Source organism: Rhincodon typus, chromosome 22, assembly GCF_021869965.1.
Source record: "Rhincodon typus isolate 14 chromosome 22, sRhiTyp1.1, whole genome shotgun sequence".
In the NCBI taxonomy this organism is placed as follows: domain Eukaryota; kingdom Metazoa; phylum Chordata; class Chondrichthyes; order Orectolobiformes; family Rhincodontidae; genus Rhincodon; species Rhincodon typus.
In genome coordinates this window covers 46,445,382-46,458,631 of record NC_063353.1, presented here as the reverse complement: position 1 = coordinate 46,458,631, position 13,250 = coordinate 46,445,382, and the positions used below count along the sequence as shown (strand labels likewise).

The 13,250-nt window shown below is 41.9% G+C and overlaps 2 protein-coding genes across 4 annotated transcripts in view; one reads left to right on the top strand and one right to left on the bottom strand.

Moving 5' to 3' along the window:
• Window positions 1-13,250, bottom strand: part of prpf18 (PRP18 pre-mRNA processing factor 18 homolog (yeast)) — a 289,626-nt gene that overhangs the window by 121,694 nt on the left and 154,682 nt on the right. The window lies entirely within an intron of this gene.
• The window catches only part of mcm10 (minichromosome maintenance 10 replication initiation factor), a 54,875-nt gene continuing 46,332 nt past the window's right edge, over window positions 4,708-13,250 (top strand). For both annotated transcript variants that reach the window (XM_048610413.1, XM_048610414.1), the window contains exons 1-5: window positions 4,708-4,773; window positions 7,681-7,731; window positions 8,071-8,388; window positions 9,383-9,508; window positions 10,601-10,741. In XM_048610413.1, the coding sequence (XP_048466370.1) occupies window positions 7,725-7,731; window positions 8,071-8,388; window positions 9,383-9,508; window positions 10,601-10,741 (592 nt within the window). In that variant the 5' untranslated portion in view covers window positions 4,708-4,773; window positions 7,681-7,724. The remainder of the gene's footprint in view (window positions 4,774-7,680; window positions 7,732-8,070; window positions 8,389-9,382; window positions 9,509-10,600; window positions 10,742-13,250) is intronic.

Below are 13,250 nucleotides of genomic sequence, written 5' to 3'. Positions count from 1 at the left end.
TCTAATATTCTTCCATTTCTCTTCATTGTGTAGCTAACATGACTATAAGTAGGCCATTTGGTCCCCTCCAGCCTGCTCTGCTATTCAATAGGATCATGGCTGATCCAATATTCCTCACATAAACGTTCCTACATTTTCCCCATAACCCTTGATTCCTCTGATCAAGAACCTATCTCAACCTTAAATATCCGCAATAACTCTGTCCCCACATCTGTCTACAGTAAGGAGTTCCAAAGAGTCCCAACCGTCTAGAGAAGAAATTCCTGTTCATCTGTGGGTTGGTGCCCCTTTGTTTGGAGACAATGCCCTCTGGTCCTAGACTCTCCAATGTGGGGAAACATCTTCTCTGCATTTACTCTGTCACACCCATTAAGAATCTTGTATGTTTCAATGAGATCCCCTGGTGAGTTGAATTCCAAACCTATTTAGTCTTTGCTCATAAGATCCCTCCACGTATAAAACTTCTCAGAACTGCCTCCAATGAAATGATATCTTTCCTTAAATAAAGGGACCAAAACTGCTCACAGTACTCCAAATGTGGTCTCATGACCACCTTGTACAATTGCAGTAGATTTTGTAAATCTTATTTCCCACTCCATTGAAATAAGGGTAAAAATTCGATTAGCCCTCCTGATTATCTGCTGCATTCTTCATAACATTCTATTATCTCCCTCTGTGCACTCTTGATATTAATATTGTTGTAAATAAGGGTTGGTCCTATGAGCCAGGTTCATATCAAGCTCTGGATGTGACAAGCTGTTCACATTGATTTGGCTGTGCAGGATTTGGTAAATGTGCAATGAAACCCCAACTACCCATAGAACTCTTGTGTGGGAAGCCAGAACCCACTAAAACACAGTGGAATGTTCTTTCCTATAGTGTAGATTCTTGAGCCACATGTACAGATATGAATTACCCATCTGGTGACTTAGAATCAATGATTATCTAACTTTTAGCAGAAAAGTAATGGGACTCAGAGTCACAGGTTCAGGAGTTCAGCAGGAATCTATTTGGTAACTTTTCCCCAATGTTTCACTTTACATTTGGAAAACCATTGATCTGAGCTGCACAAACAAGGAAGAAAAAGGAACAAGCAAAAGTGAAAAGTTAATACTTTAAAATTTATTTTCATTCATGGGATGAGGGTGTCACTGGCTAGGCCAGCATTTATTGCCCACAGGGCAGTTAAGAGTCAACCACGTTGCTGTAGGTCTGCAGTCACATGTAGGCCAGATCAGGTAAGGATGGCAGTTTCCTTCCTTAAAGCACATTAATGAACTAGATGGGTTTTTCCTTTTTTCCTGACCGTTGTTTCATGGTCATCATTCGACTCTTAATTCCAGATCTTATTGAATTCAAATTCCACCATCTGCCATGATAGGATTTGAACCCAGGACATCACCTGGACCTCTGGATTAACAGTCCAACGATAATACCAGTAGGCCATTGCCACCCCCAAAATGGTCACTGTTAAGAGGACAACACAAAGACAGGTCCTTCTGCCCAACTAGTCCATGTTGGTTGGTTGGTTCCATTTGAGCTTCCTCTTGTCTGTCTTCACCAAATTCCATAAACGTTCATCCTCCATTCCCTTCTCCTTCATGCTTATCTAATTCTATACTATTCACTTTAGCTACTCCCTGTGGAAGTTAGTTTCACCTTCTCACATCTGTGAGTAAAAATTTTGCTTCTAGATTCCCTTTTTAATTTCATGTATTGACCTCCAGGTTTTCAGTTCCCCTCAAGAAGAAACAGGCTCTTCACAGCTGATTTATGAATGCTTCTCATAATCTAAAGACCTCCATGGAGTCACGCTTTAGCTTCTCTCAAGAGAAATGTTAGCCAGCCTGTTCATCCACTCCTCACCCTCAGGTTTGTCCCTCTCCACTGTTTCTATATCTTTATATAGAAAGCCCAGAATTGGACACTACTCCAGAGTTCCAAAGAGGAATAATTGGTCTTGCTCCTTTTAACTCTTTCTTTCTTTCTACACAGATGCTTCCTGCTCAGTTTCTCCAGCATTTATATTGTGCCTCAAATCTCCAGCATCTGTGGTGCTTTGCTTTCCTCAATATGTAAATCCTGGTGCTTGGTTTGTTTTTTCCCTATGACTTTGTTATCCCATGTTACCAGTTATAGTCATTTGTGTACTTGTACTTCCAAATCCCTGTGCTCATCAACCCCATTCAGATTCTTGTTCTCTAGGCAATAACCAGTCTGCTTACTTTTCTTGCCAAAATCTAATATTTTCAATTTATCCACATTGAAATTCCAATTTTCCAGTTATATCTATTCTGCAAGTTTCTGTAATTTGTTACAGTGCCCCTCAAACTGACTATCCAACATTTCTCTCCTCCCTAACATTTGGTGTCATCTGCAGATTTAGAAATTTGTGTTAAACTAAAAAGAACTCCTAAGTACTCAATTATTTTTGTCAAAATACATGATCTGCTCATCATCATATTATTTGTGTGAGCTTCCTTTGTGCAAATTAGCTACCATGTTTCCTGCAACAGTGACTACACTTCAAAAGTACCTTCTAAAGTACTTTGTTCGCTGTAAAGCTTTTAGGAAGGTCTTGTGGTCAAGAAAGGTATTGTATCAAGTCAAGACTTTTTATTCAAATTGCAATCACTTGCTACTTAATTGTGTAGGTATTTGCTCATGCATCAGGGCAAGTGCAATTCATTGTTAATGCAGCATATCTCTGTTCAATGCCTGCAACTGAGAACTGCTAAGCAGACAGAGAGAAGTTGCAATAGCAAGCCTGTGATTTGATGTTTCAATTTCTGTGGCTGTGCTGTGCTGTTTGTGTGACCCACTTTATATGATCTATGTCTTCCACTCTAATAAATCAAGTCTGTGATCCTTTACAATTAATTTTGTGATTTACTGTGATTCAGTCTCTGATCCAGTCCATATGATCACACATGGCCCAGTGTCTGTGATCTAGCATGATCCAGTTTATGATCCTTGCGATTCTGTCTGATATCTTGTCTCTTATGATCCAATCTGTGTGATCTACTCCATATGATCACAAATGGCAATAGGCCATTCAGCTTGCTACATAATTCAGTTAAATCATGGTTGATAATCTACCTCAGTCCCACTTTCCCTGATCTCTTGATGCCATTCATCTCCAGAAATAAATCAGGCCTGACTGCTAGCCCTGCCTGACAATCCCCCTCAGTCCAACTCCGTCCCACTCCCTACAAGACCCATTCACCCAAACCTTCCACTCACCCGAAACACTCATCCACCTAACTGGAATCCTACCCATCCTTACCACCCCCCCACCAACCCCGTACCTTACCAAACTCCTCTACTCCTCTTCCCCTCTCCCCAACCCTGACCCATGTACCTGTTCTCTTTCTCCACCTTTAGCTTACGTGCTCACTCATTCACAGCATTGGCTATGCTGCTGAATGTTTAAATCACAGAATACTGAATATTGGAAAACGGAGCGTGGTTTTGATAACGATCCTCTCTGCTAGCTGCAAGCATTCACGGTCAGACCTCCATTGTTTTGAAACCGAAGTGTCCTGTATGGGAATTTGCAGACTAGAATCTAAATTGTATCTTTTCTTTAAAATCTGATCAAGGTCAATAATAGGGATTCTGAATTTTTTAATTCATTCATGGGATTGAGCACTGCTGGCTGGACCAGCATCTATTGCCCACTTGTACTTGGTCCTTGAGAAGGAGGGGGTGAGGTGCCGTCTTGAACTGCTGCAGTCCACATGCTGTAGGTAGACCCACAATGCCCTTAGGGAGGGTGTCATAGAATTTTGATCTGAAGGATCGGCGATATATTTCCAAGTCAATGTGGTCACTGGTTTGGAGGGGAAGTTGCAGGTAGTTTGCAGAGGAAGTTGATTGCAATTTCTGGACCAATATCTTTGTTCCCATTATTCTTTGAACCTGTCTCTATGTGACCATTCTGTATGATCATCTGTCTCTGTTCTATTATGTAATTCAAGTACATGTAATATAGTTTTCAATCAAAGTGTGATCCACTCTCAATGACCCGCACTCTGCTGGTTTCAGAACCTAGGTGATAGGGTGACAATTCACCCACTCTCCTGGTGATCCAGTCTCTGGGCATTCCACTGCCCATGTGATCCACTGGGTGATGCTGTGCTCGGGTCATCCACTCTCCTTATGTTCTGGTCCTCAGTTGATCTACTCTCCCAGGCAATTTACTCTCTTGGTAATCAACTTTCAGCCCTTCATATTCCTGGGTAACCTGCCCACTTGGGTGATCTACTCATCAGGTAACCTGGTCCCCAACGTTCCACACGCTTGGTGAATCCAGTCCCTGGGCACTCTGCTCTCTGTGATCCAGTCCCTGGGCGATCCACTCAGTGATCTGCTCTTGCAATGCTTCCACTCCCCTGAGCAATCCGCTCTCCTGGTGGATCTGCCCACCACGCAATCCACTCTCTCGGTGATCCAGACCCCGGGCAATCTGCTCTTTCAGTGATCCACTCGGTAGGTGATCTGTGCTCTCGGCGTGCCAGTCCCTGGGTGATCCGTGCTCTCTGATTCAGTCCCCGGGTGATCCAGACCCAGGGTGATCTGCTCTCTCGGTGATCCAATCCCTGGACGATCTGCTTTCTCGGTGATCCAGTCCCCGGGTGATCGATCCTCCCCTGAGGCGGGTCTGGGAGGGGGTGGGAGTTGCAGCGTGATGACGTCAGCGGGTGACGCTGTTTAAGATTTTGGCGCCAACGGGAAACAAGCGGAAACCGGGAGCTCGAGCCTGAGCCTGAGGTAATTGTGGAATAAAACACACGGCCCGGGGTAGGGAGTGAGGGGCTGTTATAGGTTTAATAGAAAGGAACAGAGGGATAGTGTCTGACATAAACACCGGCGATGTACCGGGACATACAGAGAGAGAGAGAACAGACACCCACTGGGACCGCCCGGGGCGGGGAGAGGATTGTCTACCGTCCGGGAACCGCCTGGTAGTCTCCTCAGGGACAGAGCGGGGGTGAGGGCGGTGCTGGTGTGGCCTGGTGTGGCCCTTGCTGTCATTCAACAATGTTTTACCATTGTAAATGCCCCATTATAGCTGGGCTGGTGGCCATTACAGAGACTTGTCTGAGAGGGGGACGGGACTGGCTGCTTCACATTGCAGGGTTTTGGTGTTTTTGACCAGATACACAGGAAGGTAAAGGAGGTGGAGGAGTTGTATTGCTAATCAGGGAGAATGTCACAGTTACAGTCAAGAGGGCATACTGGAGGCCTTAGGGTGGCTTAGTGGTTAGCACTGCTGCCTCACAGCGCCAGGGACCCGGGTTCGATCCCACCCTCGGGGGTCTGTCTGTGTGGAATTTGCACATTCTCCTTGTGTCTGTGTGGGTTTCCTCCGGGTGCGCCGGTTTCCTCCCACAGTCCAAAGATGTGCAAGGTAGGTGGATTACCCGTGGGAAATTGCCCCATAGTGTTCAGGGATGTGCAGGCTAGATGGGTTAGGCATAGGAAATGCAGAGTTACAGGGATAGGGTATGGGGGTTTGGTTTGCATGGAATGCTCTTCGGAGGGTCACGGTGGACCCATTGGGCCAAATAGCTTGCTTCCACACTCTAGGGATTCCATGAGGCAGGTGCGATCACTCTGATAGGATTATACTATAAACCTCACCCCCCAACAGCCACCGAGATACTGAGGAACAGACATGTAGGCAGATTATGGAAAGATGCAGAGTTGTCATAGTGGATGACTTTAACTTCACCAGGATTGACTGGGACTGTCTTAGAAGAAGAGATTTAGATGGAGCCGAATTTGTTATTGATCGATCCTCCCCTGAGGCGGGTCTTGAAATATTATATGGACGTCCAACTAGAGGAGGGCCATTCTAGACCTTGTATTAGCTAATGAGCCTGGCCAGGTGACTGACCTTTCAGTGGGAAACAGTGATCACAACTCCTTAAGTTTTAAGATCAGTATGAATAAGTTAGGACCTTGCAGGAAGCTACTAAATTGTGGGAGGGAAAATTACATTAGTATTGGGCAGGAACTAGGGAGAGTGAATTGGGAGGAGCTGTTACTGGGCAAGTCTACATTTCTCATGTGGGAGTTGTTTAAAGATCTACTGAACAGAGTATGTTCCTCGTAAGCAAGAAGGAAAAGGACAGCAAGGTAACGAATCCTTGGATAATGAGGGAAGTTGTGAATTTAGTCAAAAAGGAAAGAGAAGCATATGTAAGGATTAGGAAGCGAAAATCTGACAAAGCTCATGAGAAATATAAAGAAAGCAGGAAATAACTCAGACAGGGATTTAGAAGAGCAAGGAGGGACCATGAAATGACCTCAACAAGTAGGGTTAAAGAGAATCCCAAGGTATTCTATACACACATTAAAAACAAGAGGATAACCAGGGAGAGGGTAGGACCAGGATAAAGGAAGGAACTTATGGTTGGAGGCAGAGGTTGTGGTTGAGGTCCTAAATGAGTACGTTGCATTGGTATTCACCCAGGAGAAAGATATGGAGTATAGTGAGATTAGTGTGGAGCATGCTAATATGCTAGGGCATTTTGAAATCAAGAAAGAAGTGGTGTTGGGTCTGTTGAAGAGGATTAAGTTGGATAAGTCCCCAGGGCCTGATGTGATCTACCCCAGGTTATTGAGAGAGGCAAGAGAGGAGATTGCTGGGGCCTTGACCAAGATCTTTATATCCTCGCTAGCCACTGGAGAGGTCCTGGAGGGCTGGCAAGTAGCTAATATTGTTCCTCTGTTCGGGAAAGGAAATAGGGATAATCCAGGAAATTACAGACCGGTGAGTTTCACATCAGTAATTGGAAAGCTATTGGAGAGAATAGGGTGGTAAAGAAGGCACATGAAATGCTTGCCTATATTGGTTGGGGCATTGAGGTACAAGGGTCAGGAAGTAATAGCAGCTTTATAAAACGTTGGTTAGGCTGCACTTAGAGTATTGCGTTCAATTCTGGTTGCCACATTACAGGGAGGATTTGGAGAGGGTGCAGAAGAGTTTTACCAGGATGCTGCCTAGATTAGAGGATATGAGCTATAAGGAGAGGCTAGAAAATCTAGGGTTTTGTCTGGAGTAGTGGAGGCTGACAGGAGACTTGATAGAAGTCTATAAAATTATGAGATGCTTGGATAGGGTTCACAGTCAGAATCCTCTTCCCGGCGTTGAAATGTCTAAAACTAGGGGCATGCATTTAAGGTGAGAGGGGGAAAGTTTATTTTACACCGTGGTAGGTGTTTGCAACGCGCGGCCGGGGTGGTGTTAGAGACAGATACAATAGGGACATTTAAGGGACTTTTAGATAAGGCCTCAAGAATATACGAAGAATGACAGCATATGGACCAAGGACAGGCAGAAGGGATTAGTTTAATGTGGTGTCATGTTCAGCACAACATCATGGGCCAAAGGGCCTATTCCTGTGCTGTACTGTTCTATCTTCTAAATGCCCTCTACTTTTTAGACCCAACACTATGAATATGGTCTGTTGGGTAGTTGAGCATTGAACCCTGCTGAATCTGCAACCTATTCCTATCCAGGACCAAGATACCTTCAAGTCATTGCACAGATTGAAAAAAAAAATTGTGTAATAGCTAATGCATAAAATACACAAATGCATTGGGATTGTGCTTACAGTTTTTTTCAGAAAGACTTGTTTTCATTGTTAATACTTTTTTTTCAATTTTCAGTGTGACAGCCTTTTCTGAAGTTGCATTCATAATATTGTCATAATATGGAAGGTAAGAACATTCCAATTGCTATTCCAATTCTAGCATTGAAATGATTGTGCTTTTTAAGAATAAATTGCATTTCCAAAACTTTGCTGGAAAAATATCATACATTAAGCTGGAACAAAAACAGGAATTGTTAGAGAAATTCTGCAGTCTGGTAGCAGTTGTGGAGAGAAAGCAGAGATACCATTTTGTGTCCAGTGATTCTCCTTCAGAGTTTTTCCAGCAATTTGTCTTTTTGTTTCAGGTTTCTAACATCCATAGTTCTTTCTGTTCTACGTTAAGCTGCGTTGCTTTTGAAGCTAGAAACCTTGTTGCAACTCTGATTCGTATGTATCTTGGTGACAGGTACCGAAGATCTGGATCTACTGGCATCTCTTTTGGATGAGAATGAGGAAGAAGAGATAATGTCAACTGTAGAATGTTCTCAGGATGAACAGAGTGCAGAGCAGAGATCACTTGATAACGCTGATGAATGGGATGAGCTCTTTGATGGAGACGATGAAGACAATGGCCAAGCTATGGAAATTAATGCTCTGTTTGGAGATGTGGAAGACATGATGAAAGAAGAGGAGGAGGAGAGTGAAACAAACGCAGTGGCGAGAACTGACCAACCGTATCTCATTTCTCATCAAAAGACAGAAAAATCAAAAGTTGAATTGGAAGGTATTTTGCAAGTAATGCACTATTAAATTTGTTTTCCAACTACTGCTTATCCAGAAAAAAAGCAGGATTGGATTACCGTTGCTAAGGAAGGGCATTTGAAAGAACAACTGGTTAGGAAAATCAGGGAACTGTGATCTGCTTGATAGTTCGACAGGTGCTGCATGAGCTGAAAATCGAACAAGTCAAATACGATAAACTGATTTTTCTCTATTGGCAGCCAAAAGACATTGATAAACTAATAATTTCCCCCATTTAAGGGAAGATTATGGCGTGTCACTGGAGTAGTGATCCAGACCAATGCTCTGGGGACAAGGGTTCAAACCCCACCCTAACAAGTGGTGGAGTTTAAGTTCAGTGAATAAATTCCTGCATTGAAAGCTGCTGGTGACCAAGAAACTATTATCAGTTGTTACAAAATCCATTTGGTTCGCTAACGTCCTTTAGGCACAGAAATCTGATTTGATGATGTTGACTGAGGGATAAATATTTTGCTAATCTGCCAACATGAAGTGTTGCGATATTTTGCAATTTTATTGTCCATTTTATATAATCGACTGTACCAATTTCTTCCTTTTGAAGAGAAAAACTTATTGACATTCCTGTTTGTACAATGAGTATTTTGAATATAGGTGTGCAAAACAAATGCATCCTGTAGGATGTGTTGTAAAAGAATGAATAGCAGGTACAAATACACTTTTTCTTGGTTTTTTGCATAAATGCAAAGAAATATTCAACATAGGTATGTGATGTTAGACCTGCATCTTGAGTAAGACTCATGAAGTTGCATTTATTTTCCGTTACTGGAGAGAAATTGTCATTGGAAATTTTTTCTATGAATTAGAACTTACTCATTTTTGTTTTACGGAGATAGCTTTGCATTGAGCAGACAGAAGATGAAATCATAAATACTAAAATCTTTGTAAAATCAAATAGAATTTAAATTTATGTGATTTGAGATTTGATGCGTTTTAAGTAACGTTTTTATTAAACAAAGCTGAACTGGAACAGATGAAGGAGCAGATGGAAAAGTTACAGAAGGAATTGGCAAAGGTTGCAGGTGGTCCAAAATCCGTCGCTCGTTCTGCAAGAACCTCACCTGAAAACAAGCTGAAAACACCAGGTATGGTGTGGGTATAAGATGGCATGCTGAGGAACTTACTGAGTGGTCCCTGTAAAGGAAATTTGATAGGGTGAAACAGTGCTGAAGGGTTTCAGACTTTAGATACCTAATGTTACTTTATTCCATCAGCAGCTGCCAGAGTATTGTTTATAGAAATTGGTGTGTGGCCCATTGATGTAATGTAATTCTACTGTAGCATCATTTCAGATAAGACTTAAAATTTGTATTTTTGGAGAAATGGCCTGGACAGAGTGGATGTTAGGAAGATATTTTCATTTGTAGGAGAGTCTAGGACCCAAGAGCACAGTCATAGAGTAAAGGGAAAACCTATTAGAACGGAGATAAGGAGAAACTTCTTCAGCCAGAGAGTGGTGAATCTATGGAGTTCACTGCCACAGAAGGCTGTGGAGGCCAGGTCATTGAGTACATTTAAGACTGAGGTAGATAGGTTCTTGACTATCAAGGGGAATGGGGTTGAGGAACTTATCAGCCATGATTGAATGGCGGAGCAGACTCGATGGGCCGAATGGCCTAATTTCTGCTCCTATGTCTTATGGTCTTATAAATTTTGTGGTATTTTAAATTACAGATTCTTAGAATCTTAGATTCATGATAGGAACATCACAACCTTCATGTGGGAGTATATGGCTGTCAGCGAATCTTAACTGCTCTGTTTTAACTCAATTTTTGCGTGGCCACCTTGTTCCATTGTGCATTTAGAACTATCAACCCACATAAGTTGTTATAAAATTCATGATTAGTTTATAGTGTTACTTGGGGGTTGCAGGAAAGTCAACATTTTTCAGAAATCAGACTTTGACCTCATAATTTACATAGAATTTTAATCCCAAGTCTGAACCAGTTCATGTAACAGTAGGACTTATCACTGAATGAACTGACCAACCAATATGGTGGATCCTGCTATCGCGTATGTATAGAAGGTGCATTTGTGCACACAATCGACTGTGATACTAGTCAGGAATGTTGTGCTCTTAGTGGCTCTATTCCCGTTACTTCTTTCACTGTTCCAATCACAGACTTTTATTTGCCCAGTTTAAAGTTATTTTATTTTAACTGTTATCTTTTCAACAGGTAAAGCTGCATGTACTCCTCAAAGTATAAAGGAAAGCACATCTTTTCAGGAAGCTCTGTGTATGCCCACTCCCAGACCTAGAAATAGCTTGTTGAAAACCAAGTCTCACAAGACCCAAGAATCTACATATCCAACAGCAGGTAATTGATCCACTGATTTCTTGCATGTTGAAATAATATTTATATATAATTGTGTAAAAATGGCAAGCATTAAAACGCCAATCTGGTCCATTAGGCCTGCCCCATGTTGATGTGGGAGGCTGTATGATTAGAAAGCCTGTAACCACCAGCAGCTTTGTAATTGCCAGGGAGAAGTGAAAACCTGCTTAAAATCCCCAAGACCAGATGAGATGCAGAATCTGGAAAAGCCTCTACAACCCTCTTCGACAGTTAAATTAGTCCAGAAGACTGCACTGACATAGACTACAGTACCACACTCACTTATTGTAAGGCTGATCCATCTCTTTCGCTTTTCTTTTATGTGAACAGATTTTATGAGTACAGCACTGGCTAAAAATATGCTTCCAAGATTCATTATCCACTGAGAAGAGAAGAACTATCTAATGTGTAGCCTCTACTCCTTGGATATGTTTTATATCCACGCCCACTACAGTAATGTAATTCTCAGTATATTACATTGAGATTGTGCAGTAGCAACACTTTAATTCATTTATGGTAATGCTGTATGTTAGCCTGAATACAACATGCATGTTGTAGCTTGGAGCTATGGATAATGAGGGTGGAGGCTCCAATTATATTTCATATATCACATTGCTGGCCAGGAATCTCTCCAACTCTTACCACTTGCCTCAGGTTAGAAGGATTTGCAGGTTGATGCTTGGCTGCGTTTTGTATGTATTGTTCTTGGTCATCAAGTTCTAGGGTGGGACTGAAACCCAGACCTTCTGGTCCTGAGGCAGGGGTATTACCCACTGTACAGCAAGACCTTCCAATTAATTTATTTAACTCCTTTCAAGTTAGCCCTAAATCTGTGCTCTTCTAAATTGAATAGACCTAGCATTCTATTCTGTACACTGCCTCTTTTAACTCAGCAGCAGAAGCTGCATATGTTTGAACAAAACCCAATGCAGGCTAGACTGAAGTTATCAATTTGACGTTTTCTTCATTCTTGATGGAGCACGTATTGTTTACTTTACTAACAACGCAAACTGAGGCAGGATAACATCAAAATAAAAATGCTGAAGAGTTGTCAGGGCAGCTGCTTTGCTCAGAAGCCTCTAAAAGTGAAGTATTTTGAATTTTTTTACTCAAGAACAGAGTATCTGTTGACTAGATGATTAGGGTGCGGTATGGGATGATGCCAACAGCACAGTTTTGATCCTGAAGCCCGCTACAGTAATTCATGGAAGACCTGCCTTCTCACCTTGTCCCATGCTTGATGTTGCCCCTGGTGGTATACAACTAATTGCCTCCATCTAATGGAGAAAGATGCCTGTGCTCCGTTGTGTTATCTACTAATTACCTTTGAAGGACCCAAGCTGTATTGTTCTTTATAGGATGCAAGGTAGTTGCTAATTTAGCTGTTTCAAATTTGATGTATTGTTGAACTGGTGATAAATTTTAATCTATTGTTAGGAAATTGTGTCATGTTGGACCACTTGGATGCATTTTATATGTCTGTAAAGCAATTTAGTGTAATAAATATCAGAAAATAGGAAGTGTGTCATTGTTAATATCTTTGTAATAGAGCAATCCTTTGGTTCTCTTTGACCTTTTTTAGTTATTTTTGTGGTTAATATTTTCTCATACAGTTCATCAGCTTCCCATTGAAGTCCTTACAGATGATTTTATTTTAAACTCTGAATTGCAACCCTGTATACAAGTGGCTGTCTCTGATTCTTATACACGTAACTGTTAGATGATGACTAGCAGGGACAGTGGTTGCAGGTGAGCTTTATATGTTAATCACCAAATGGAAACCTTTGGAGAAAAAGTTGAACGACAGAATCAATTTGGGCACCAGTGTAAACTGCAGGGTGTCAGTTATTCTCCAGATAATCTGTTTCTTATACACATGTTTCTTAATTTAATAAAATATATTGCAATGTTAAAATTAAATAAAATGATTCTGAAATAGGTATCTGTTATATGTTATGCTACATAATGGACAGTGTTGTATGGAAATGATATTACCACTTCAACTGTACATCAAATTTAACTTAGCTAAATTAGCAACTACCTTGCATCTTATGAAGAATGCTACAACTTGGTTCTTTCCAAGGTAATTAATCATATAACACAACAGAGGGCAGGCATCTTTCTGCATTTGATAGAGCCTTTTAGTTGTATGGCTCCAGGGGCAGCACCCTGCAACAAGTATGGGACAAGTTGAGCCGGCAGGGCTTCCATGGACTATCACAGCAGGCCTAAGGATGTGTTGGTATTGTGGCAAAGTGCTGCATATGTTGTGCATGTCGCATAGTTGTTCCTTTGCACCATTTACCAAAACGTATTTCGTAAGTCGTCCAAACAGGCTCAGCATTTCTCTGATTGGATATGATTTATTATAGATAACAGTGTGGAGCTGGAGGAACACAACAGGCCAGGCAGCATCAGAGGAGCAGGAAAGCTGGTGTTTCGGGTCGGGACCCTTCTTCAGAAATGGGGGACGGGAAGGGGGCTCTGAAAT